Consider the following 15,102-nt stretch of genomic DNA (forward strand, 5'->3'; position numbering starts at 1 on the left):
CTCCATCTCACAGTTCCAGTCTTGAGAGGCCAGGTTTCAGTGATCACCCTGCCTACCTGGACTGGAGAATGTGTGTGACAGTTTGTGGCTGGGAAGGGATGCCGAAGATGGAACCAGTTTGTCTGCTTTGGGGAGGGTATGTTTTCGCTGACTGAGGCACCGGGAAGGTATGCTGAAGGTGGAACCAGTTTTTCTGCTTTGGGGAGGGTATGCTTTCGCTGAGTGAGGCACAGGGTAGGCACTCCGACAGGAGTACGGAACACCATAGACTGCTCACACTCAACTTTCTCACATCCGTGGTAAAACTCCTCGGTGGCTGAGTAACAAGAAACTGCATGGTCAAAACAACCCAATGGAGCCTAAGGTAAGATTTTGATTTGTTGTCAATTTACATTTAGAAACTTTTGCTGAAGTACTCCATCCAGACTATATGGTGCCAGGTACTATTACTAGTGTTTACAAAGTCCACAAGGATGTCATTTTAAGGGTCAGTTGTACAACTGAATGCATCTTTTGCATTTAACCCAACCCCTCTGAATCAGGGAGGGGCAGGGGGCTGCCATAATTGACATCCACGGCACCCGGGGAACCTGCCTTGCTCAGTGGCAGAACGACAGATTTTTACCTTGTCAGCTCGGGGATTTGATCCAGCAACCTTTCAGTTACAACCGTCACACACATTCTCCAACACTCTTGTCAATCCAGCAACCTTTTGGCTACTGGCCCAACGCTCTAATCACTAGGCTACCTGCCGCAGCTAGATAAGTATGTCAAGTTTGCAACAGTATGTGCAGGTTTGTAATGCAAATGTCTACAGTAACTATTGGCATGGATGATGTTTTAAAAAAAAAAAGTAACAAGAAGGAACACCTATGTGAGAATGCTATTCATTGACTACAGCTCAGCGTTCAACCCTATAGTACCCTCAAAGCTCATCACTAAGCTAAGGAACCTGGGACTAAACACATCCCTCTGCAACTGGATCCTGGACTTCCTAACGGGCCGCCCCCAGGTGGTAAGGGTAGGAAGCAACACATTTGCCACGCTGATCCTCAAAACTGGAGCTCCACAGGGGTGCGTGCTCAGTCCCCTCCTGTACTCCCTGTTCACCCACGACTGCATGGCCAGTCACGAGTCCAACACCATCATAAAGTTTGCAGACGACACAACAGTGGTAGGCCTGATCACCGACAACGACGAGACAGCCTATAGAGAGGAGGTCAGAGACCTGGCCGGGTGGTGCCAGAATAACAACCTATCCCTCAACGTAACCAAGACTAAGGAGATGATTGTGGACTACAGGAAAAGGAGCACCGAGCACGTCCCCATTCTCATCGACGGGGCTGTAGTGGAGCCGGTTGAGAGCTTCAAATTCCTTGGTGTCCACATCAACAACAAACTAGAATGGTCCAAACACACCAAGACAGCCTATTCCCCCTCAGGAAACTAAAAAGATTTGGCATGGGTCCTGAGATCCTCAAAAGGTTCTACAGCTGCAACATCAAGAGCATCCTGACCGGTTGCATCACTGCCTGGTACGGCAATTGCTCGGCCTCCGACCGCAAGGTACTTCAGAGGGTAGTGCATACAGCCCAGTACGTCACTGGGGCAAAGCTGCCTGCCATCCAGGACCTCTACACCAGGCGGTGTCAGAGGAAGGCCCTAAAAATTGTCAAAGACTCCAGCCACCCCAGTCATAGACTGTTCTCTCTACTACCGCATGGCAAGCGGTACCGGAGTGCCAAGTCTAGGACAAAAAGGCTTCTCAACAGTTTTTACCCACAAGCAATAAGACTCCTGAACAGGTAACCAATGGTTACCCAGACTATTTGCATTGTGTGCCCCCCCCAACCCCTCTTTTACACTGCTGCTACTCTCTGTTCATCATATATGCAGTCACTTTAACCATACCTACATGTACATACTACCTCAATAAGCCTGACTAACCGGTGTCTGTAAATAGCCTTGCTACTCTTATTTTAAAATGTATTTTTACTGTTGTTTTATTTCTTTACTTACCCACACACACACACACACACACACACACACACACACACACACACACACACACACACACACACACACACACACACACACACACACACACACACACACACACACACACACACACACACACACACACACACACACACACACACACACACACACACACACATACCTTTTGTTCGCACTATTGGTTAGAGCCTGTAAATAAGCACTTCACTGTTGTATTCGGCGCACGTGACAAATAAACTTTGATTTGATTTGATATTTCTATTTCTATGGTCAATTTTAGATCAACGCTATGCATTTTCAGCCATTCCTGAACCTGAGACCAGAAACAGGTTACCTGAGGGCAATACCAAAATAAATGGTCTATTGATTCTGTATCCTCACAACAAAATCTGCAGAGCTTTGATGATTTTATGCCCCAAATATTCAACATTTTGTTGGTGGCAAGAATTCTATATAATAATTTTAGCTGAAAAGCACTAAGTCTTGAATCTTGCGTTGTTCTATATATCAACTCATACACCCTGTGCCATGGAATCGGTACATCAAAAATCTCTTCCCAACTATTTTGCAATCTGTATGGCACAGTTGTCAACATCCTGGTCCTCAAATGAAACTGGTATACTTTCCTATTTATGCTATTTTTATTCCTCCGCCAGTTTTGATCCTTAATATTGGGCAGACAGACCAGTTCCCTACCTCCTCCCGCTGCCACCTGCCTCCTCCATTTTGGGGGAAGAGCTGTAATCAATTGGTTGTACTCTTGGATTGAGCAGACCTTTCCGTACAATTCTGATTTTATAAGAGAATTATCCAGGCATTCATAAAATCCAGGCATTTATAAATAAAATCCATTCTTACTTTGTAAAATGCCTTTTCAAAATCCGCTATAAATACCATTCCTGGCTTCTTATATGTTTCATGATGTTCTATTATTTCTAGTAGTTGTCGTCTATTAACTCCATTGTATCGTCCATGTAAAAAACCTGTCTGATCAGGATGAACAATACCTGATAAAACCCTTTTAATTTTGAGTGCTATGTATTTTGCTAGTATTTTTGCATCACAACATTGAAGTGTAAGGGGCCTCCAGTTTTTTAGATAGACTGGGTCTTTATATTTGCCATCTGGGTCTTGTTTTAATAGAGAAATCAGACCTTCCTGCTGAGTACCTGACAGACTACCATTTCTATAGGAGTAGTTAAAACAATCTAACAATGGAGCTTTTAGTATATAAAAAAATACTTGATATACCTCTACCGGTATGCCATCAAGCCCTGGGGTTTTCCAGACTGAAAGGATTTAATAGCCTCAAAAAGTTATTCCTCTGTAATTTGGCCTTCGCACTGATCTTTCTGTACATTTGTTAATTTTTTTTTTTTTTGATTATTTGGAAAGAATTCCTTACCGCAATCTTCATTCAGTGGGAAAGGAGGAGACGGAAAAGAGAACATTTGCCTAAAATAATTTGCTTCCTCTTTTAAAATATAATTCGGAGAATCATAGATGACTCTGTCTTCAGTAATGAGTTTTTGCAAATTCTATTTGTTAGCGTTCCTGTATTGGAGATTCAGGAAGAATTTTGTGCATTTTTCTCCATATTCCATCCAGTTAGCTTTATTTTTGTAATAGATTACATTAGATTGTTCTTGAATAAGTTCTTTTTGTTGTTTTTCCTCTTACTTATTTTGTACCTCTGAAGTATCATTTGTATTGCTATCTACCTGTACTATTAGTTCAGGGATTTCCCTTGTTAGTCTTGTCTCTTTAGCCAGAAACTGCTTTTTTATTATTGATGAATATTGAACCCCTGAAGGTACATTTAAAGGTATCCCAAACAGTAAGGGGATTTGCTGAACCTATATTATACTGGAAAAATTCAGTTATAAATTATTTTGTCTTAGTTAAAATAAGTTGTCCTTCAGTAAACTTTGATTAAATTTCCAATATCCCCGTCCACGTGGAAAATCTAAGAGTTATGTGAATGCCAATGATCCGATCGCATTCTGTCTCCTATTAAAACTTTTTTAACCTTTGATGCAAGAGACAAGAAAGTAGTCAAGGTTCTTTAGTCTACAAATATTTTACATTTTAGTCATTTAGCAGACGCTCTTATCCAGAGCGACTTACAGTAGTGAATGCATACATTTCATTTCATGCATTTTTTTCATACCGGCCCCCCGTGGGAATCAAACCCACAATCCTGGCGTTGCACACACCATGCTGGCATTGCAAACACCATGCTCTACCAACTGAGCCACAGGGAATATCCACTATTTCTAATGTGTCCATAACATTTGTGATTTCCTTAAGGGCACGTTGATGGTAGTTTGTAGAGTGATTACCTTTACGGTCCATTGAGGTACTTAACACTGTGTTTAGTCTCCTACCATAATGATTAGATAACTTGTTGCCTGTAAGTTCAATAAATTGGTATAAATGTTTTCGAAGAAGTGTGGATCATCCTGATTTGGACCATATAGGTTAATGAGCCAAATCTCTTTTTCGTCCACTTTCATATTCAAAAGGATCCACCTTCCTTGCGAATCTTTCCTGACTATTTGCCCATTCAGATCAAAATGTTTGTTAATTAATATCATCACACCCTTTGAGTTCCTTTGTCCATGACAGAAAATGATTTGACCACCCCATTCCTTTTTCCAGGCAACTTCATCTAAGGATGTAGAGTGAGTTTCCTGTAAACAGTATATGTTATATCCTTTTCTTTTAGCCATGTAAAGACTGATTTTTTTATAATCTGCTAAACCGTTACAATTATAACTGGCTATACTTATTTCACCCCTTACCATAACTAGATACTATTCTCAGTCTAAATTAACCATAATTAGTCCTTGTAAAGTTACTGCCATCAGAGGTATTATGAAGGTCAAAACTGGAGCTTTCAAATGTCTGATATTTAGAATTCAAGAAATAGGTTCTAGCAATATGTGTTTTATTCCCTTGCCTGTTTGCCTGTGAGCCAATACCACAGATGTTATAAAATGAAGATATGTTTGTTACAAGATATTATGTGTGTAGTAAATCTGAGTCGGTTGATGTGTATGATATTGGATGTGATATAGTGAGAGTGTGTACAATGTCTGTATAAGAGTAAGACTATAATGTGTGATGTCCAAATAAATAATAACTCTGCCAACTTGCATGGTTGAGTGTCTATGTGTGTAACATGTAGTGCGTATAGCCTTAATATTCATGATGATAATTGAAATCCATATTGTATCACCATCATAGTACCCCATGTGTAAGTCGCTCTGGATAAGAGCGTCTGCTAAATGACGTAAATGTAAAATGTAAAATCATAATTACCTTTAACATAATTGAAAAAGACATCCCAGCATTTCCATAGCAATTGACGTTTCACATGATGATGAAAGAGACCTTGCATTACTCTAGAGACGGCTTCACTACAGTACAAATGTATTCCGTACAATATGTTATTATTCCCCAATGCCCCTATTCTGATATCTTCCCCTTGCTTGTTGTAAACATATTTAAACTTGTAGACAAATACATAAAAAAGATAGACAAACAATAAACACATTAAATTATAAAACAGTTCTCGACAATAGAGAGAGAAGGAGAGAAGAGAAAAGAGAGAAAGAGAGAGTGAGAGAAGAGAGCGAGATCAGGTGTGTGTGTATGTATAAGTCCCTATGTGTAAGCAAGCATGTAATTGAGTACGTGTGTGTTCATATCCACTTCATAATGTTCAGATATCTTTACAGTTCCCATACCTTCTTTCTTTTCGTAATCTGAAGTCCCTGTAGAATTTAGTACAGCCACGGTGTTATGGATCATGTTTTAATATGCTGATTTGAAATATTTTATAGCTGAAAAAAGATATTAAGGATGCATATAGAGTAGGAGAAACCAAACATTTTGAAGAGACACTCTGAATTGGCATATTTTTGTACAGTAGTATGTACAGTACAGTACATACAGTTAAATATTCACAAGCATACAGTTTGTCTTGAGTGAATAGAGAGCTCATAAAATACAACCTTAGACTTGGAGAAAATCTCAGTCAGCCTCTAATCTCTTACAACTCTGCACAATGTGAATGAAAGTCAAATAATAGGAATTATTTGAACAGAGTAATTGTCAATAAAGTGCCATGTTTCCAGCTTTTAGCTTACTGTCAGTCCACTCTTTTTTGAGTGCGTATACAGGTAACTGCCAAAATAAAGGAAACACCAACGTAAAGTGTTGGGCCACCATGAGCCATAACAGCGTCAATGCACCTTGACATAGATTCTACAAGTGTCTGGAACTCTGTTGGAAGGATGCGACACCAGTTTTCCACGGGAAATTCCATAATTTTGTGTTTTGTTGATCGTGGTGTAAAATGCTGTCTCAGATGCCACTCCATGGCATTTGGTTTTCATGCTCATCAAACCACTCAGTGACCACACATGCCCTGTGGATGGGGGCATTGTCATCCTATGGGGGTGTAACCATGGTAGCCAAAATAATGGCCAAAATGGGGGCATAGCCATGGTAGCCAAAATAATGGCCAAACTAATGGCCTGCCCAGCATCCTTTGTATCAATATGTCTTGTATCCCTTATTTATTCAAGTGTTTCCATTATTTTGGCAGTTACCTGTAGTTATTGTTGGGCGTGTGGCATAATTACATTCAATCTCTGCTCCTGAATTAAAGTTATTCCATTCAAAACATTATGGCTGACTTAAAAGCAATAGGGGAATATTGAAACACATAGTTTAATAAGTCTGAGTGATTCATATTTGTACATATTCATGTTTTGGATGTACAGTACTTGATGATGAAGTTAATGATGATGATTATGATAATTGTGGAACAAATTATTGTTCATAGAGCAGCAGTCTCGCTAAGCATGTGACACAAATCACTTACAGGACCTGAAAGAACATACCTGAAGCGATCGTTTACAAATCGCTTTATTTGAGCCCCTGCCACGGCAAGCTTTTCATAATAGAAACTGTTGGGTGTGGTCATTTCTGAGTTTACTTTTAAAAAGGAAACACCCGACTATAGTGCGCTTAGATATATATATCTATATCCCTGGACAAACTTGTTCCTGTTGTTCCCTCCATGTCCCAAGGCCATACCTCAAATACTTCAAATGGGCAGCTACCTGGGTGTCAACCATCTGTCAATTTGCACATGTAAACAGGTTATCAATCACCCATAGCCCCCCTTTAGTTATGGTTTCAGCTGATTTAGTGTTTTATGTTCAAAGGGGTAAAATGAGCTGTGGCATTATTGTCTAATTATGTTCTTTCTTTGCATTTGATACTCTTGAAGGCTAAGAAAGTATGATGCTGTATTTAGACCTATATGATTTGATTATTATAGCATGAAACCAAGTCGAGCATTTCTTTTCCACTGATTCTTTCCTCCTCAACAGGTTTAGACAGAAGAGCTTTTCATAAAGGATCATGGTATGTGAGATAATTCATCCATCAGCCATGATGATAGTAATAACAAGCATATTCCAACACAATAAGCTAAGCAACAGGAAATTGACTTTTTGAAAAACACCTATGCCTCAGCATTACTTTCTAGAAGTGCATGCCATTTAAAACATCTATTTTAAAAAGTTATTGTATTATAGATTTGTAAATTATTGTAAATAACATGTATTTGTAAGTTTATTGTTCATTGTTGGCATTTGATGATTGGGTTATTGAAACATGACCAACACTGAGGCCACACGCCTGTCTGCACATTTCTTATAACTATGTTTGTACTGTATGTCTGCTTTTAGGCAGGTGTCCGCAGCGGGAGTAGGCCCTCTGGGGGGCTGATGCTGGAGGAATCAGAGAAAGGACGATTGGTCGTCTCCAGTGTTGTCGATGGCTCCTTGGCCAATCAGGGGCTCAAAGAAGGTATGACTTTTGAGTCTATTATTTAATGTATAAAAATGTTGTTGAGTCTCAAAGCTCATAATAAAAAATAAAAACTTGAGCTTTCACTTTTGGGATTTTTCTCTGACTTTTGTGCATCAATAAAATACATAGCTGTTTTTAAGGACACATTTAGAATCATTGACATTTTCAGTCAACATGCTTTAACTGTGTTTCACTTTGAGAAATGTTATTTTTTCAGGAGATGAAATTGTGGGTGCCACAATCAACTTTGACCAACTTTCGAAAGACGATGTGTTGAAAATACTGAAGCTGATGGATGATAATGGATTTGATGAGAAGGTTCAAGTTCTGACAAAAAATAATTTGCGCAAGAGTATGGGGACCTTGGACAGCATCAAAGCACCAGAGGAGGTTTGTGGAATACATTTAAAGTTAAACAGAATTAGCTGAATAACAAATAAAGTACATTTTCAAAAGGTTGTTAGATCAATTATATCCATTGTTACTGGATTGCTTTCTCTTTGCAGATGCTGAAGGAGTCCTATAACAGACTCAATGCCAAAATAAAGAAGTTCATGAAAGAGGACAGCTCTGGGCAACCTACAGCTTCTGGGGAAAGAGGCTCTCCTAACGGACAGGTGAAAGGCAAGGGACTGAGACCTCTCTGGGCCAAGCCTGATGTCAGAGGAACAGACTCTACAGTGACTCTCGACGCTCCTGGTGGAGAACTTTCATTGCCTAATGCCAACATGAGTATATCAGATCTCTCTCTAGCTCATTTGAATTGGTCTTTAGGGGCTGATCCTGATGTCAATATCTCAGATTTACCTTCAGTAGACCTTAAAGGTTCCAAAATAGATCTAGAATTGCCAGATTCAAACATTGGTATCCCATCTGGGAAGATCAAAACACCAAGTCTTGGAATGGCTGACTTTGCTATATCTGGATCAAGAGTTAGGAATCCAGACCTGGGCCTCTCAGCGGCTGAGATGTGTCTATCAGACGTCAATTTGCCTGACCTCAGTACTCCAGATATTGATATACCCTCAGGTAAATTAAAACTAAAGAAACCACATGCAGAACTCAAAGCTCCTGATTTCGATGTGGATGCCCCCTCTGGTAAACTGAAGATGCCCAAATTTGATGGCTCTGGCCTAAAAAAAACAGATCTGGGAATTGATTATGATGTAAAAACACCAAAGCCAATTCTCAAAGCTCCCAAGATAAAAGGTGGACTTGATGCACCTGACTTGGACTTACCCAAAGTCGACCTGAAATCACCTAAATTAGATGTAAACACTCCAGATATTGACATCAACGCACCCTCAGAAAAATTCAAAATGCCAAAGTTTAAGATGCCTATATCTGGCCTTTCGGGCCCTAAAGGACCAGACGTTGGCATTGATAGAGACTTGGATGGACCAGATCTGAGCTTATTATCTTCCAAATTAAAACGGCCAGACTTGGGTGTTGGTAGCCCATCTGGAAAATTAAAGATGCCAAGTCTAAAGGCGCCAGACTTTGGCTTCTCGGGGCCAGATGTTCAAGGGCCCGACTTAGAGGTAAAGACTCCAGACTTGAATCTTTCCGCCCCCAAGTTTAAAGGGGGAATTAGTCCCCCAGATTTGGATCTGCCAGATGTAGACCTCAAAGGCCCCAGATTAGACCTCAATGCTCCAGATTTTGACATAGATATGCCCTCAGGTAAAGTCAAAGTACCTACATTGAATAAACCAAAGGTTGATCTGAATGTTCCTGATCTGGACATCGATGGGCCCTCTGGTAAACTGAAAATGCCCAAATTCAATCTCCTTGGCACATTGCCAAAAGGACGAGGTCTAGACATCAATACAGGTGTGAAATCACCAAAGTTAAAAGGTGGGATTGATGCCCCTGACATGGATTTACCAGACATTGACCTCAAAGCCCCTAAATTAGATGTAACCACTCCAGATATTGACATTGATTCCCCCACAGGGAAATTCAAAATGCCCAAAATGAAGATGCCTAAATTTGGCATGAAAAGACCTGATGTTGACATAGATGGAGATCTAGAGGGGCCAGGCCTGAACTTGTCTGCACCAAAATTGGACATAGAAGCACCCTCAATGAATCTCAAAGGTCCCAAAGCAGACCTAAACATTCCAAATACTGATTTTGGAAGTCCATCAGGGAATTTCAAAATGCCAAGTTTCAAGATGCCAGATTCAGGTTTCTCTGGACCAAAGGTGCATGACTTTGAGGTAAAGACTCCAGGCTTAGATCTTTCAGCCCCCAAGTTTAAAGGAGGAATTAGTCCCCCAGATCTGAATCTGCCAGATCTCAAAGGCCCCAAACTAGACCTCAATGCACCAGATGTAAACTTTAATGTGCCCTCAGGTAAAGTCAATGTACCTACATTGAAGAAACCAAAGGTTGATCTGAATGCTCCTGATCTGGACATTAACGGCCCCTCTGGTAAACTGAAAATGCCCAAATTTGGTCTGTCTGGTAAAATGCCCAAATCCACAAAACTGAATCTCAAAGCCCCAAAGATTAAGGGGGGAATTGATTCCCCAGACCTGAGTTTTCCAGATGCTGATCTAAAAGCCCCTGAACTAGATGTGAATACCCCGGATCTTGACATCAGTGCACCCTCTGGGAAATTCAAAATGCCCAAATTCAAAATGTCTAAATTCAGAGGCCTAAAAAAGCCAGATGTTGACATTGATGGAAACTTGGAGGGCCCAGATATTGATATCAATACCCCCACAGCTAACCTCAAAGGTCCCAAAACAGGTCTAAAAATGCCAGATTTGAAGATGCCTGGTTTCGGGTTATCTGGGCCAAATGTAGATGAACCTGACAATGACTTACCTGATATTGACCTCTCAGCCCCAAAGCTAAAAGGGGGAATCAATCCCCCAGATTTGAGACTACCTAAAGGTAAAATCAAAGGCCAAAAACTAGAACTCAATGATCCAGATTTAGATGTTGATGCTCCCTCGGGTAAACTGAAAATGCCCAAATTTGGACTCGCAGGCACTATGCCAAAGGGATCAAATCTGGACATAAATGCAGGTGCGAAATCACCAAAGTTCAGTCTAAATATGCCAAAGATAAAAGGTGGGATTGATGCCCCTGACATGGATTTACCAGACATGGACCTCAAAGCCCCTAAATTAGATGTAAACACTCCAGATATTGACATTGATTCACCCACAGGGAAATTCAAAATGCCCAAATTGAAAATGTCTACATTTGGAATGAAGGGGCGACATATTGACAAAGATGCAGATATAGAGGGACCAGACCTGAACTTGTCATCTCCCCAACTAAAGGGTCCCAAAGCAGACCTCAACATTCCAGATGCTGATATTGACAGTCCATCAGGAAAATTTAAAATGCCAACTTTCAAGATGCCAGATTTAGGTTCCTCTGGACCAAAGGTTAAGGGGCCTGACTTGGATCTTTCAGCCCCCAAGTTTAAAGGGGGAATTAGTCCCCCAGATCTGAATCTGCCAGACCTCAAAGGCCCCAAACTAGGCCTCAATGCACCAGATGTAAACTGTAATATGCCCTCAGGTAAAGTCAATGTACCTGCATTGAAGAAACCAAAGGTTGATCTGAATGCTCCTGATCTGGACATTAACGCCCCCTCTGGTAAACTGAAAATGCCCAAATTTGGTCTGTCTGGTAAAATGCCCAAATCCACAAAGCTGAATCTCAAAGCCCCAAAGATAAAGGGGGGAATTGATTCCCCAGACCTGAATTTACCAGATGCTGACCTCAAAGCCCCTAAACTAGATGGAAATGCCCCCGATCTTGACATAAATGCACCTTCTGGGAAATTCAAAATGCCCAAATTTAAAATGGCTAAATTCAGAGGCCTAAAGGGACCAGATGTTGACATTGATGGAGACTTGGAGGGCCCAGATATAGATATCAATGCCCCTACAGCTAACCTCAAAGGTCCCAAAACAGGTCTAAAAATGCCAGATTTGAAGATGCCTGATTTCAGGCTATCTGGGCCAAATGTAGATGGACCTGACTATGACTTACCTGATATTGACCTCTCAGCCCCAAAGCTAAAAGGGGGCATCAGTCCCCCAGATTTGAGACTACCTAAGGGTCATCTCAAAGGGCCCAAACTAGATCTCAATGCTCAAGACTTTGATGTTGACACTCCCTCTAGTAAACTGAAAATGCCCAAATTTGGGCTTTCAGGTTCTATGCCAAAAGGACCAAATGTGGACATAAATGCAGGTGCGAAATCACAAAAGTTCAATCTAAAAATGCCAAAGATAAAAGGGGGGATTAATGCCCCTGATATGGATCTACCAGACATTGACCTCAAAGCCCCTAAATTAGATGTAAACACTCCAGATATTGGCATTGATTCACCCACAGGGAAATTCAAAATGCCCAATCTGAATATGCCTAGATTTGGAATGAATGGGCCACATATTGACATAGATGGAGATGTAGAGGGACCAGACCTGAATTTGTCATCTCCCAAACTCAAGGGTCCCAAAGCAGACCTCAACATTCCAGATGCTGATATTGACAGTCCATCAGGAAAATTCAAAATGCCAACTTTCAAGATGCCAGATTTAGGTTTCTCTGGACCAAAAGTTAAGGGGCCTGACTTGGACCTTTCAGCCCCCAAGTTTAAAGGGGGAATTAGTCCCCCAGATTTGGATCTGCCACATGTAGACCTCAAAGGCCCCAAATTAGACCTCAATGCACCAGATGTAAACTTTAATATGCCTTCCGGTAAAGTCAAAGTATCTACATTGAAAAAACCAAAGGTTGATCTGAATGCTCCTGATCTGGACATCGATGGGCTCTCTGGTAAACTGAAAAAGCCAACATTCTTGCTGTCTGGTACAATGTCAAAATCCCCAGACTTGAGGATCAAAGCTTCAAACATTAAGGGGGGAATTGATGTTCCAAACATGAATTTACCAGATGCTGACCTCAAAGCCCCTGAACTAGATGTGAATGCCCCAGATCTTGACAGCAATGAACCCTCTGGGAAATTAAAAATGCCCAAATATAAAATGCTTAAATTCAGAGACCTAAAGAGACCAGATGTTGACAAAGATGGAGACTTAGAGGGCCCAGATAAAGATATCAATGCCCCCACAGCTAACCTCAAAGATCCCAAAACAGGTCTAAAAATGCCAGATTTGAAGATGCCTGATTTTGGGCTATCTGGGCCAAACGTAGATGAACCTGGCTATGACTTCCCTGATATTGACCTTTCAGCCCCAAAGCTAAAAGGGGGAATCAGTCCCCCAGATTTGAGACTATAGTAAGGGTCATCACAAAAGCCCAAAACTAGACCTCAATGTTCCAGATATGCCCTCAGGTAGATTCAGAGTTCCAACCATAGAGAGGCCAAATGATAGCATCAAAGCCTCTTATTTTGACATCAACACTCCGACATTCAAAATGCCTACATTTGGGTTGTCTACACCAAAAGGACCAGATCATGACATCAGTGCTGACCTAGGTTAAATATTCAAACATGAAGGTGGGATTGGTTCACCAGATCTGGACCTACCTGCAATTGACTTAAAAGCCCCTAACATAGATTTAGACACTCCAGATATAAACATTGGTTCACCATCTTGGAAATTCAAAATGCCTCACCTCAAAATGCCTAAATTCAGCCTTTCTGGTCTGAAAGGTCCAGATGCTGGAATAGATGGAGACATTGAGGGACCTGAGCTTGTCAACCCTGAAAGTAAACATGAGGATTGGTAGTCCAGATTTAGACATAAATGTTTCCTCTGGTAATCTCAAATGCCCCCAAGCTGATCTCAATTTGCCAGACAGTGACATTGCTATACAATCTCGAAAATTCGAACTGTTGTCATTAAATTGCCTCAGTTTGGAAGTCCCAATTCAAGGGCAGTATCAGATATGGGCTTTATGAAAACAAATGACATTTCTCCTCCAAAGGCTAAATTGAATCTAAAAGCACCAGACTTGAAAGTTAGTCACCCAGATGTCAGCCTGAGCATACCCAAAGCTGATATCAGAAGCCCGGAATACAAAGTGTCATCTCATAGTAAACGCAGATCTGATATCCCAGGTGGAGCGCATATAAATATTTGATATGCCAGGTGGAGTACATATAAATGTGCCTGTTGGGAAGTCTAGGAAGGTCAAAGGAAGAGCTAGTTATCCCATTGCAGATATTGATTTGCCAAAAGTTGATTACCAAGTGTCTGGTGTGCATCTGAGAGGTTCAGACCTTAACCTTGATGACCTCACAGTGAAATTCTAAATTCCCAAATACAAGATTTCTAAACTGGGTAGTTATACGAGAATACCAGATATAGACTCAAGTCTTCCCAGTATTAATGCCTCAGTCCCTAAATTCCCACCCCAAAGTGTGGATTAGTGGTTTCACAGCCAGATTTTAATTAGAGAAGAACTGACCTCAAGGACAATAACCATCATAGGTGAAACCGGCAGAACAAAAAGTCCAAAACAGTCTAAAATGATTATGTCCTTGACAAATTTGACTCATGGTTCAAACCCACAAATATCTGAAGATCAATAATATTTGATCACTGCAAAGTATTTCCCAAACATGTCAAAGATGATGTACCAAACTGAACTGGGAGCCTGAAAAATCGGCACAAGGAAGAGTCAAACCGTAGATCTCATAGACTCAGAAGTCTCGACTTCAGTTCATCAAATGTGGACCTTAAAGTTCCAGAAGATGAGAACTTAAAAGGCTCAAAACTAACAAAGCTTACATAGCATTCAGATAACTGACTAAATGTAAGTTTAGGCTTGTTTGAATCACAGTCTTCTGTTGAAACATAATGCAGAAAACTTCTGTTACTTGAACTTAGCTGTACTTTTTATGTAAATTGATTGGTATTTGTTATGAACGTTGAAAATGAATGTGTGAAGGGTTCTGATTTTGTCAAATTGTTTTACAAAATGGATGAAAAGCTATTTGAAAAGGTATTTTTACTGTACACTTGCTGTATTAAAATAATTTGTTTTATATTTACATTAATGCATGAAAACAATTAATTCAAAACAACTTCCAAATGCATTAGCCTAGGCAACATTATTCTGACCTGATTCTGACAGTAGGCCTTATTTCCCATATTTTTACACTTGAAATAACGTCTGGAAAATTCATTCTGTCAAGTATGATAAAACATTTAAAACTGCTATTTTTGTAGAACTATTTATTTGTTCGTT

At 40.5% G+C, this 15,102-nt stretch overlaps 1 protein-coding gene across 2 annotated transcripts; it reads left to right on the forward strand.

Annotated features, from left to right (window-relative positions):
- The first annotated feature begins 145 nt into the window (after positions 1-145).
- On the forward strand, positions 146-15,072 carry LOC115208704 (neuroblast differentiation-associated protein AHNAK). 2 transcript variants are annotated; one of them, XM_029776998.1, is made up of 6 exons: positions 156-364; positions 7,425-7,458; positions 7,785-7,905; positions 8,126-8,298; positions 8,415-9,765; positions 10,993-15,072. In XM_029776998.1, the coding sequence occupies exons 2-6, from the start codon at positions 7,456-7,458 to the stop codon at positions 13,182-13,184; spliced, it is 3,840 nt and encodes a 1,279-aa protein (XP_029632858.1). In that variant the 5' UTR covers positions 156-364; positions 7,425-7,455; the 3' UTR covers positions 13,185-15,072. The 2 variants fall into 2 exon arrangements, with proteins under 2 accessions (XP_029632857.1, XP_029632858.1); XM_029776997.1 differs by having other exon boundaries at positions 146-364; positions 8,415-15,072.
- Positions 15,073-15,102: the final 30 nt, after the last annotated feature.

Source organism: Salmo trutta, chromosome 14 (genome assembly GCF_901001165.1).
Source record: "Salmo trutta chromosome 14, fSalTru1.1, whole genome shotgun sequence".
Lineage (NCBI taxonomy): Eukaryota > Metazoa > Chordata > Actinopteri > Salmoniformes > Salmonidae > Salmo > Salmo trutta.